Raw genomic sequence first — 12277 nt, 5'->3', positions numbered from 1 at the left:
TTATTCAGTGCATGATTATTTTGTAACAAATCACATTTGCACGGATTGAACTGAAGAGGAGCCTGGGAGGAAGTTCCTTGCCTCTGGGGTTCATCTCCCTTGATTTTGCTACCATGTACTAGCCAGAGATGTCACATTCCTTATAAAGATATTTCTGAAAAGTGCATTTTCTTTTGCCATATGGCAGGCACATTATTATTACAAAAAGGGTGTGTGTGTGTGCGTACACGCACTTAAAATACCACAGTGATGGGTGCTATAGACAATCCTGGGTATTTCCATTAGTCACTTAATTGGTTATGTGTAGTAATATAAATTCATTAATATCTATGAGCAGTCTCTGATCCAGTGTCCTTAAAATTAACCTTTCTTACAGTTGTAAAAACAGTTGATAAATGGCCCTGGATTCTCATATGTATTGTAGCATCGGAGGTATTTGAAGGAAAGAGATCAGGTCACATTGTCTTAAGCATCCTACAGATCTTCAGTGCAACGTCCCAAAACGGTGCCTTATGGTTCCTAGAGCTGGTGTGCAGTGGCACAGTCCCCAAAAGAATGCTTCATTCCCCTTTCTCTTCCTCCTTTCTGTCCCAAACAATACCAACCTGCTGCCCAGCTAGCATGGGAAGAGGGTAAATCTGTGTGTGTGTGCGTGTGCATATAAATACACAAATTAGATGTGTTGTTCAATTCTTAATGATGCAGGGGAATTTCTGCAAGGTCAGCTATTAAATAACATCTTATTTTAAGGGGATCATACCACTAAAGATCCTCCCATACATGCATTCAATAACCGGCTGACTTAATGGGAGCCTTCTGAGTGGATCTGAGGACAGGGAAGTAGCCCATTGGGTCCACTGATTGCCTCCGCTCTATGGCAGCACTTGCCTAATGAACCCCCAGTACCTTTTTATACATGAGGAGCAATGAACGAAGAGCATGACAGAAGGAAGTGCATTCCAGCTGATGACGTTGATAACACCATGATGCTATTGAACAGAGAGAAAACCAAGGCAGCCTTTTCACTGCCACAACAATAGCAGGTGAAGGAGAGAAAATTAAGTAAAAGGATATTCAGGAGAGTGACAGAATTTGCAGTGCAGGGAATGCTATTTTAAAACTTCAGAGTGTGTGTTACAAGCAACTGAGGATAAGCTAATATATTTTAAAGGTAGTAGGTCTTTATCAACAGTTATTTTGAAGTCTATGAACAGCAGGTGCTGTGTCTCCCCTCAGTGTCCCAAAAGAGCTGTCCCAAGACAGAATTTGCTCAATTTTACCAACAACTTGGAAATCACATTTCCATCTGACATCTTTTGTATCTACTGTTGTCATAATTAACCTTTCAGAACTGAAAGAGATGAGAGAAATTCATCTGTTGTGGCTTTGAGCTTTCTGACAGCACTTTGCAGATAGTTCACTTCCTGCCTTGTGTATTAGTATGATGATATTGCTTATTTTCAGCTCCGGGGGGAACTCTTGCATTCAGTCTTCCCCAGGTCTCTCAAGAGGCTGTTTACCAGTAGCTGCAAAACCAAAACAGAAATATACAGTGGTACGTGCAGAGAGGAAAGGGGAGAGTTGAGGAGAGATGGCCCTGAGACTATCTACTGCAGTATTTGCCATCCCCAAGCATTCCAAAATTAGCCCCCACCCCCCCAAACATGAGATTGACTGACTGAAAACTTAAAAATAACATTTTTATTTGCCTTCTGTTTTTTTGAGTATTTAGTGTTTCACATTTTCCACCTTCTCTCTGCTTTATTTATTTTAAATGAAAGCTTTTAACCACCTGACTCCAGGAGCTGGAGCTTTAAGAAAAATAACAAATATGCATGTGTGACAAAAATTCATGAGAGCTGACAACACCATTAGAGGTGTGGGTGCCAGGCACAGCCAAAACACCTTTCTAAATATCAAAAGGAGAGCAGAAAAATCCGTAATCTTTTTTAAAGGAACTTCTTTTATTTTAAATCTGGAAGTATTGTTTTAAGATTGCTTGATTTGTTTATTTTTAATTAAAAAATTAGTCTTTTTCAAAGTAGTCAAGTTGACAGTCTCCACTTCAGCCAGTCACTTAACAGTATGTTAATGCGCTGTCCATGGAAAAATGGTATAATGTTCCTGCCGATAGTATTCAGAATTTTTTTCGCAACCTATATCGCTTAGTTGTTGTTTGACTGAAACAGCTCTGAATTTAGAATGCTAATACCAGTTTGTAAGATTTTTTTGAAAGACCACAATGCCTCTTTGGTGCTGTGAGAGTCTATGGCAGTGTCATGTTTTTAGGCAGTGTAGATTGAACTCAGGTCTGTTATACCAGTCTAAATCCAGACCACAGTGGAGTTACTTGGGTTTACATTGTTGTAACCAAGAGGAGAATGCATTGTGGCATTCCATGAGAGTGGAACTCTGTGATACATTAATGCTGTTCAGGTAGGAAAATTCCAAACATTCCTGTTGCATGGGAGAGCTAGTTGCAAAAGGATGTCCATGCTTTCCCTCACCCCCCTCCTATGTGCGGTCCTATAAGAGCTCCCTTCTCCTTGGCACACCAATTCAGACGTGTGATGGGGAGCAGTGTGGGACATGGCTGCAGGGAGGGGGGTCTCCTTCCATTGGATAGACTGGATATTTAGGACTGTATGGCAATGAAGCAGTTAAATTGTTTTTTATTACTCAAACGGGATATATACACCCTTTTTGCTGCTTAAGTAGATTTCACTAAACTCTGCCCTGAAGATATGGTTTGTCTGACTAGTCGGTGTCTGAGCTGTGCAGATGGGCTCTGCCTGCCTCCTGGACAGACCCAATGGTTAATTCATGGATTTCAATATTTACATGGCCAGCTGCTCAGTATGATTAATGGGAGGCAAATTAAATAATGCCGAAGGAGATTAGCATCTGCAATAAAGTCCCTCTGAATCTGAGATGGAAGATGGGTCTTGTTTTCACTTGCTAATACCAAGGACCAGTGGCTCACTTCCTTCAGTAACAGCAGTGAAGAGATTAGCAGCATACAGTAATAGTCTTCTATTCAAGACATAAACTTTCTTTCCATACTTTCCATTCCGTACTTCCCTCTGTGGGATACGTGTTCTCGTGTTTGTATCCTGTGGCAGGCATGCAGCTTTGCACAGCTGGAAAGGAGCATAACGTGACTTAGGTTAGTACGAAAGTGTGGCCATCTAAATGTGCAGGAGATGCAGGTTTTGTAGTTGTTGTTTTTTTTTTTAAATCCTGCAATCTGTCTGAATGGTGGGTACATGTTAATGAAGTGCCACCATTACTTAGGGTGGCCAGCTCTGACTAAAGCTATTCTGGGAGATTTTTTCCCCAGAACATGACGTAATGTCATTTTTCTTAAAATATCCTATTAAAATCTCCCGGATTGGTTTCAATAGTCATCGGGAGATAGATGCCGATTCTGGGAGACTCCAGGCCAATCCTGGAGGGTTGGCAACAGTACGGTTACTAAAAAGAAAAGGAGGACTTGTGGCACCTTAGAGACTAAGACATTTATTTGAGCATAAGTTTAGATGAACCGGGAAGATAACTATTCAGAGCAATTCCAAATAAACAGGCATATTCCAAGATGCTCTACTCAGAGAAAGGAGAGGAGATAATGGGACTGGGGACTGATGCATTGAACAGCAGGATGGCAAAAAAAAAATGGGCTAAAGTTGGTAAAAAAAAAAAAAAAAAAAGCCCCTGTAATTGGTTGTTGACCCATCTCCCCTCCTAAGAGATGGGTGTCTTCGGATAATGCTATCACGAGACAAATTGGTCCTCTTTATGTGCACTCCATAGCAGAGGCAGGAGTGTGCTACGGGCATGACTATCTACAGTAAGAGAGAAAGGGGCTTGGAAGGGAGGGGAAAATGTCAGCTCAGAGTCATGTCATGCTCGGAATACACACTGCGCTTGCTCTTCATTTCAAGCTCAACCCTTCTGTGCTCGCATAGCAAAGAAAGGCATGTGCGCGTCCCAGCTCCGAATGGGGCTTCCACAGATTCATCAAGTGGATGCTAACAATGATATTTATATTGAAGGACCTAGAGAATTTTTGAGATCAACTATAGCAACCTTAAAAAGAACAGGAGGACTTGTGGCACCTTTAGAGACTAAAAAATGTATTTGAGCATAAGCTTTTGTGATGCATCCGATGAAGTGAGCTGCAGCTCACCAAGTCCTCCTGTTCTTTTTGCGGATACAGAGTAACACGGCTGCTACTCTGAAATATAGCAACCTTGTTTCTGATCTTCAAGGAGTCTCAGTCTCTAGGCCTTTTGTATATCAATGTAAGGACTAAATCTTGTGAGCAGCCTAATAATACAGAAATAAATGGACATAGGCTTAAATAGATGTCCCCCATCTCTCCTCATTTTGGATCTGAGCCCCATTGAGCAGGGCTTTCAGTTCAGCAAGGTGGCTTTTCTGCATCTAGCACAGCTCCTGGTCTGGTATGCTCCCAAAATGGGTCCCTTTCCCCCCAGCAAGGTAGGTAAGACTGAAAGGAGAGGAACATTTTCAGCGAGATCTCTTGGAGCTGCCACTTGGTGGGGGGTGATGATGTGTTAAAGTTGAACTGTGAAATTTCACTTTCCATTTCTGAATGAATCAACTGAAGCTAAGAAAGTGGTGGTGGTGGTTTTTGGGGTTATTTTCCCTTTGTCGTGCCTTGTGTTTATGGCATGCATTTGCAGAGTTTCATTAATTGCTGCGTAATGTGGTAAATGCAGATTTAATTTAGTTGCTAGCGCTGAGACAACACAATCTCCTGGGGTGTTTGTGTTTCTGGGGCCAACTTTTTAGTGGGCTTCCCTGATTGCTCCAGCAGTACTTGCAGGCACATCCATTTGCACTTGCAAAATGAGTGATTGCACATGTATGCAAATCAGGTCTCACTGAGTGAGTCTTCAATTATATATGACAGGTTTCAGAGTAGCAGCCGTGTTAGTCTGTATTCGCAAAAAGAAAAGGAGTACTTGTGGCACCTTAGATGCAACCGATGAAGTGAGCTGTAGTTTACAAAAGCTTATGCTCAAATAAATTGGTTAGTCTCTAAGGTGCCACAAGTACTCCTTTTCTTTTTTCAGTTATATATGTAACTTTTACACCAGGCATGTGGTCATGATCACCATCACATACACTCACATTTCATAAGCAGCTGTATCAACTGACTTTACATTGCACTTGTGAATATAGCTAAGCTCCGCATATACCAGTGATTGTTTCCATAATAGCTAATGTACCTCAGAGAAATGGGAAAGAGGAAAAGGACAAGTGGTATAATGTGTGATGGTGCAGTGTTGGAAAAATATTTCCTGCAGGTTTTGATTCCTGTCAAGTCTTTAGGATTTTTTTAACCATACATAGGGCATGCAACAAAAAGGCAGCCAGCTGATTATTAATCCCTCTCCTCATGCAAAATAGAAGAACCATGCACAACAGAGAAGACTGATTTGCATCAAGGCACTAGACTTGGACTCCAGTGTTCGGGGTTCAGTTTCTGACTCTGCCACAGAATTTCTGTGTGAACTTGGGCGAGTCACTGCATCTCTGTGTGCCTCAGTTCCTAATCTGTAAATATTATTTCCTTACCTTCTAGGATAAATTCACAAATGTACATGAAACTCCCGGATGCCATAGAAACACCTAGAAATAAATCCAAACAGAGCAAATTAAACCAAGCCACAACCAAAACCAATGACAAACACAAATCTATCCACTTGAGTTTTATGTGGGTTGTATGGGGATACCTGCCTATTTCACTTGTAGTTTTCTTTGATCAGTCACATGGCAATCAACACTTCACAGCATCCCATGTGATCACAATTATCCTTGTTTTACTGCTGTTTGAGCTATTATTTGACCATTTGGGCTTTTTTAAACCTGGGTTTAAGTGCAAAATTCTTCTTGTTTTTTAAATCAATGATCTGTAGTAATAGAAAGCAATAAAAAGACGTGAAATTCAGAAGCTTTGAGATGTGGCCACAAGCTCCATTTCATTATTAACCATCTAAAAAGTTCTCAGCTCCTGGGATCTCTGTGGACCATGACTGTCCAGTCAAGCAAAACCCTTTTTAAAGCTTTCATTCTGATTCTGAAAGTTAGCTGATCTGTTCAGGAGCCAGTAGCACAATTCCTGGCAGTTCAGGACTAGACATCTTGGAGCTGAGGTAGACCTGAGTGGGGGGAGGGGAGAAGGGGCTGTTAAATGGATATAGCATTCACACTCAGAGTAATGAGCTAAGAAGAACGAGATCTCCTGTCTTTGTCAAATCCAATGAGAAATGTTGGAAAAGTTGCTCATCACAATTCTTCTGTTCCTTTTGACTGCCAGGAAGTATATAAAAAAAATCTAGACTGCAAGTGATGTTTACACTTGGATTCTGGGAAGGAATGGTAGAAGCGACCCTACGGCTATTATTTAATGTGTTCACAAAAGCAACAACCTGAAGCCACTGATGCAACAGAAATGTGCAATTGTTGTTCTGCTAAATTGGCACATGGACTTGCCTACTATACCATAGAACTTAATGGCCAGATTCTGCTCTCATTTATATTGATGTAAATCAGGAGTAATGCTATTAAAGCCCACCTGCGCCAAAGAGAATGAGAAGCTTAGCATCTAGTAATGACTTAGGCTCTTACACTTGTTCTGTGCTCAGTAGAGAGGTGAAGCAGAAAGGGTGTATTTTTCATCAATTTAAATATAAAAATAGTCACATCCTATTTGTTTTATGAACTATTCTTTATTCACCTCTGAAAACAGCCCACAGGTCCCATGACTGAGGGTAGGGAATGTCTCCAGCTTTGGTTACAGACTGATACGAAAATCTAGCAAATGGCTAAGTCAGCAAGACCTCTGACTAATGCAGTGTGCATATCCAAGAGAACCAACAAGGAAGAAGAAATTCAGACTGATATGAGCCTCACAACTCAGAATGTAGCGTTCCTCGTCTGTGTAGACCGTGTCTGCTGGTTAAGATGATAAATAGATTAACCTGTTTGTGGCTGGGTGGCAATGGGCTGCTTCAGTGGTGTAACCCTGGCTATAAAAGGGTAAGGAGGAAATAAAGGAAAGGGGCGTAAGAGAGAAACAAGAGCAGTATGAGCTTAGACTACTGCAGAGATGGGAGCTGCAGAAATAGTAGGGCTTAGGCTATAACAGCCCTCCAAACATCTGACCTTTTGCCCTCCATCCAGTCTCATATCTCCGACTCTCTCCCTCTCCCCAGTATCTCATCTTGCTGCTGGATGACATGCAGCTGCTCATCTTTCCTTCTTGGCCCCTCCTTCCCTGCTTTCCTGCTGTTGGCAATTCCACAATTCTTCCTGCAGAGCGGGGCTGCAATCTTGGGGTTATCTCTGCCTCCTTCCACTTCTTTCTCCCCCAAACCCCAGATTGTTGCTGTTAGTAAATCTTGCCAGTTTTCCCTCTACAACATCCCCCAGATCTGGCCATTCCTTCTGCCAAGACCCTGGTCACCTCTGACCCTGATTACTATAGGGTCTTCTTGGGCTTCCTTGGCACTCACTCCAGCCCAGAAAGCCACTGTGGTTCTATCTAAGTACTTTTATGGCCCCCAGTACCATAGTATCTGAGCACCTCATTATCTTTAAATGTGTTTTATTCTCACAACACCCCTGTAAGGTAGGCCAGTGCTATTATCCCCATTTAACAGGTGGGGAACTAGGGCACAGAGAGATTAAGTGACTTGCCCAAGGTCACACCAGAAATCTGTGGCAGGGTGGGGAATTGAACCCTGGTGTCCCAAGACCCAAGTTAGATTCCTAACCACATCATTCTTCCTCCCAAAACTCTTCACTCTGACTAAATCTAGCTGTTCTTCACAGCCCTGCACTGGCTTCCCCTCCCCATGAAATTCATGCTCCTCCTCACCTTCAGGAACTTACACAACTAGCTCTCCATCCCCCTCTCCATTCTTGTCTCCTCCCACTTTTCTCCTTGATGACCTCACTCTGCCAAGCTGACGCCCCTTTCGTGTTTTCCCTCCACTCCCACCTTTATGCCTTCTTTGGTGCTGCCTCCGGTGCCCGAAACTCCCTTTTCAACGTTCTGTTCACAGCACACAAACAGAGAAGTTAGATACAAACATATAAATTGCTTATTCTGGAGTGTTGCAACATAACACTACTTTATTTCGTCAAATCCAGAACCCTAACCACAAGAACCAAAGAGAGAGAGAGGCAAAGCAGGCTGCTTCCGAAGGCAGCAACGCACAAGTCACCTCACCTTGCTCTAGTCTGGCTCTTTGCAGACTGATTCAGATCACATGCTTCTCTAGCTTAAAAGTAGGACATGGGGAAAGTGTAAGGAAACCCCTTGATAACTTGTAATATTTAATGCAGTTTTCAATACACCACATCCATCCCAGCTCTCCATATTTACATCTTCTCCTCCTCAAAACCCATCCTGAAGACTTGCTTTGTGAAACTCTTTGCTACTCATTCACGCTGCTTTTAGTGTCCTGCTTTCCTTTTCCTACATTTGTACCTTCTTCACTTAGTTTATGAGCTCTTTGGGTTGAGGATTTCGTCTGTAAAGGGGTTTCCCCACTGACACTGCCATACAAATAATAATAATAATTAACACCAAGCCTAACCTGAGCATCAGTGATCATATTTGTCTTGGAAAGGAAGCCATCCCAGAGTCAGGCTATGTTTAGGCAGAAGCGGGCCCCTTTCCTTTGTTACATTTCCATCAATTAACATTGTATTTTTAAGGACAAATTATCTGCTGGTGTAAATGGGTACAGCTCCACTGCCATTGACACCAACAGAGAATCCGGCTTAATGTGTATGTATTTTTGAAGTGATCCAAAATATACAATTTGTCTTTAAATCAAATGCAACTGAGGGTATTATAGAAAAAATAATAGTGGTTTTTTTTTCATGTGAGTGTGGTAAGCCATTGGGCATGATCAGATGTTTTGGAAACCATCTCTCACTGTTCTTTAAAAAAAGAAAAGGAGTACTTGTGGCACCTTAGAGACTAATAAATTTGTTAGTCTCTAAGATGCTACAAGTACTCCTTTTCTTTTTGCAGATACAGACTAACACGGCTGCTACTCTGAAACCTGTTACTGTTCTTTATGGCTCATGTTTCCCTCGTGCTCATCTCCCATATTAGTTTTAAGAGCGTTTACAGTCATAGCTCAAGGTAGTATTACCATCAATGCCTGACGCAGGAAGAGAGAAAGATGCTATTGTGGAAAGGTGTGACCATTTTGCTGCCTCTTGTGGGAGACCTTTAGTCTACTGGAGTGTAGTCAGAAAGCCTTGTTTATATTTCCAGGGTGATAATGAAGATTCTTCTTGTAATGATCAGCTGGGTTGTATGTTAATATCTTGCAGGGTGTTTACTGTGTTCTAGCCAGGGGGAGCTTTGGGGGGATTTGTGGCCACAGAGCCCCAATTCTTCTGCTTTTACTTGTCATGCGATTAAGATCTAGATTGTATTAAAAAGAAAATAGTGGTGTTTTTGAAGCCAGAGGTTGGGAGAATGATACATAGATTGATGCATTTGACATTTATTGAAGACTGATTCTGCAGGCTTCCAAGAGCAATTAGCAGATCTCCATCCAAGATCCCTACTGAATAGTCTTTGTTGGCAGCTCTGGTTTAAGTGGATCGGTCACTTACATTTCCCCCCCTTTATCATTTATTGTTAAAAGAGTTGGCTTGACAGCCTTGAAGATGAAAGTTCTCTGTTTAGCTATACAACATGCACAACCCCGTGGGAGAAATGAATTTTTCCCTTATCCCCACACTGAGCTCCAACCCTGTGCTGGAGAGATCCGTTGCAGAATGCAATGGTAGCCTCATCTCCATGCTCTTGTAACCTATTAATTCTCCCTTGAGATTTCCCACAAAGGTGCTAATTCTAATGCTGGTTTCTCCGATGAGTTCACCTCTTCAATAGAAAGTGATGTGTGGGCCACCAACTCATTTCACAACCATCAGGGGAAGATGGTTTTAGGTCAATACCTTGGTTAAATTCAGATCAGTGGTCTAGACATGAAAGAATCCCTGGCCATCCTGTCTTATTATCCAGAGCCCAACAAACTGGGCCAAATCCAGTTCCTTTATCAGCTGTATATGAACATTTTTAAAAAATAAAACCGAAACACTTGAAAAAGTAAAACATGGCAATCTGGGGCTCACAGCTGAAATGCATGAGAAATGAAAACAACACACTAGCCTCTGCTTGGTATAAAAGATTATGGGACGGGACCCTGTTTTTTTAATCTTAGAAAAGATGGTAATGAAGACCCACATGCATTGTATGGGCAAAGCATTCTTGTGATGGGGCTACACATCACTCTGTCATCCTAATTTATTTTCACCATCCAACAGGATAATCGTTCTTTGTGTTTCCTATGGGATGCGAAGACTCAATATGAGTTTGTCAATGGATTCATTGTTGGTTTCTCCGAGTATTACAGTGCAAATGCACAAATAGGAAGGACAGGAGGAGTGCATCTCGCTGAATAAGGATATTGTATCTCGTGTTATTCAATAGAGAGACCTTGAAAAGCAAAGCCTATATCGAAAGTGCTTATCAAGCTGTTTGCATACTTGAATTCTTATGAAAATAGCCATTTTTGTATCTTTCCCAGTGGAATCCTAAACACAGTTGAACTAGAGAGCATGTTTTGGAAATAATCCCCACCAACATCGAGTCTGGACATCCGTTTATCTTTAGGTTACCTTCCAATCCTTCTTGTAGCTGAAGATGGGTACATGATGCCCATTTGAAAATGTTGCCCCAAACCATTAAAAACAGATGCCCACGATTATTTTCATGCCAGATATTCTCTAGCTTCTTAGTAAAAGCCAGGCGGTGCCGGAAAGTTGTCATGTTTACAGTGTTTTCTCTATGGCAGGGTGGGAGAACTCTTTTGATCTTGTCTAATGCACAGAAGTTGCACCAATTAAACTAAAATTGTTTCTTGAACTGATTTAGCTAAACTGGTACAAGTCCCTGTGGGGAAACACATTGGTTGACATTTGGCTTATATGAAGTAAGCTACAAAAGAGTCAGCTGATGTGTGTCCGCATAGGGGTTTGCACTGGTTTAATGAAATCAGTTTAAGAACTGCTTTTAGTTAAAATCATGTAGCTTTTATGTGCAGATAAAGCCTTTGTCTTTGCCTGAGGCTGGTGGAGAGTTAGATTTGAGGTAGTACTGATGCAGTTTTGTTCTTACTAGGTATTTTCTTCCTCTCATTTAAAGAACTCAGTTAAAATACTTTAAAAGTGTGTTTTTTACTTATTGTTTCAACAGGGCCCAGCTCGTATGACTCCTGATCTTGCTTCCTCTCCTGTGGCAGGATATGTGCCTGTGGGTCAGAAACCAGAGGCAGTCGTGCATGCTATGAAGGTAGGTCTGCATTCAACTGACATGTTGTATTGTTCCTGCATACAACAACTGTAGAAACATCATCTGGCATTTTCTCTAATGATGGAATTATAGTAATCAGAGATGGAAGAGAACTATTCAGCCAGATTATTACTGACCAGCAACCATGCAGTTAGCTTGTCACACACTTACCAGCACCTCAAGCAGTTAGCTTGTCACACACTTACCAGCTAAGCAAGGTCAAGTGTGGCCAGCTTTTGGTTGGGAGACCTGCAAGGAAAAGTCACAATACTCCAAGCTGGTTACCTTTTGAGTTCCTCAGTCCTGACTGAACCAATGCCTCAAAGTGGCTTTAGGAAGCACTGGGTGCCATTTCAGAATGAGATACATGCCAACTGTCTTATACACTTTTGGTCATTGAAAATCCTGTGGCAGTTCTCGTAAGAGTAGGGAGCATTTTTTGTAATTATGTAACAAACTGTGGCTTCATACACATATAGACACCTAATTTGTCCCTGGGAGTCAAAACTAGGACCCTACCACTTGAGGTAAAGGAGAATTTTTGACTTGGTAGCAAGTGGTAAAGTCACTAGGGCCAGCCTCTAGAAGGAGAAATTCACTTGACATGTAGTAGGCTGGTGTGGTACATGTTTCCCCTTGTCCTGAGTATCTAAGATCCATAGAAATTCCAGTCTTGCGGTGTCATAGAATCATAGAATATCAGGGTTGGAAGGGACCTCAGGAGGTCATCTAGTCCAACCCCTGCTCAAAGCAGGACCAATCTCCAACTAAATCATCCCAGCCAGGGCTTTGTCAAGCCTGACCTTAAAAACTTCTAAGGAAGGAGATTCCACCACCTCCCTAGGTAACGCATTCCAGTGTTTC

General features: G+C 41.9%; 1 protein-coding gene across 1 annotated transcript in view; it reads left to right on the top strand.

Annotated features, from left to right (window-relative positions):
• Positions 1 to 12277, top strand: part of CCDC85C (coiled-coil domain containing 85C) — a 155978-nt gene that overhangs the window by 137036 nt on the left and 6665 nt on the right. The window contains exon 4 of the mRNA XM_077820466.1: positions 11318 to 11413. Within this exon, the coding sequence (XP_077676592.1) occupies positions 11318 to 11413 (96 nt within the window). The remainder of the gene's footprint in view (positions 1 to 11317; positions 11414 to 12277) is intronic.

Source organism: Eretmochelys imbricata, chromosome 6, assembly GCF_965152235.1.
Source record: "Eretmochelys imbricata isolate rEreImb1 chromosome 6, rEreImb1.hap1, whole genome shotgun sequence".
NCBI lineage: Eukaryota > Metazoa > Chordata > Testudines > Cheloniidae > Eretmochelys > Eretmochelys imbricata.
This window is presented reverse-complemented; position numbering and strand designations above follow the sequence as displayed.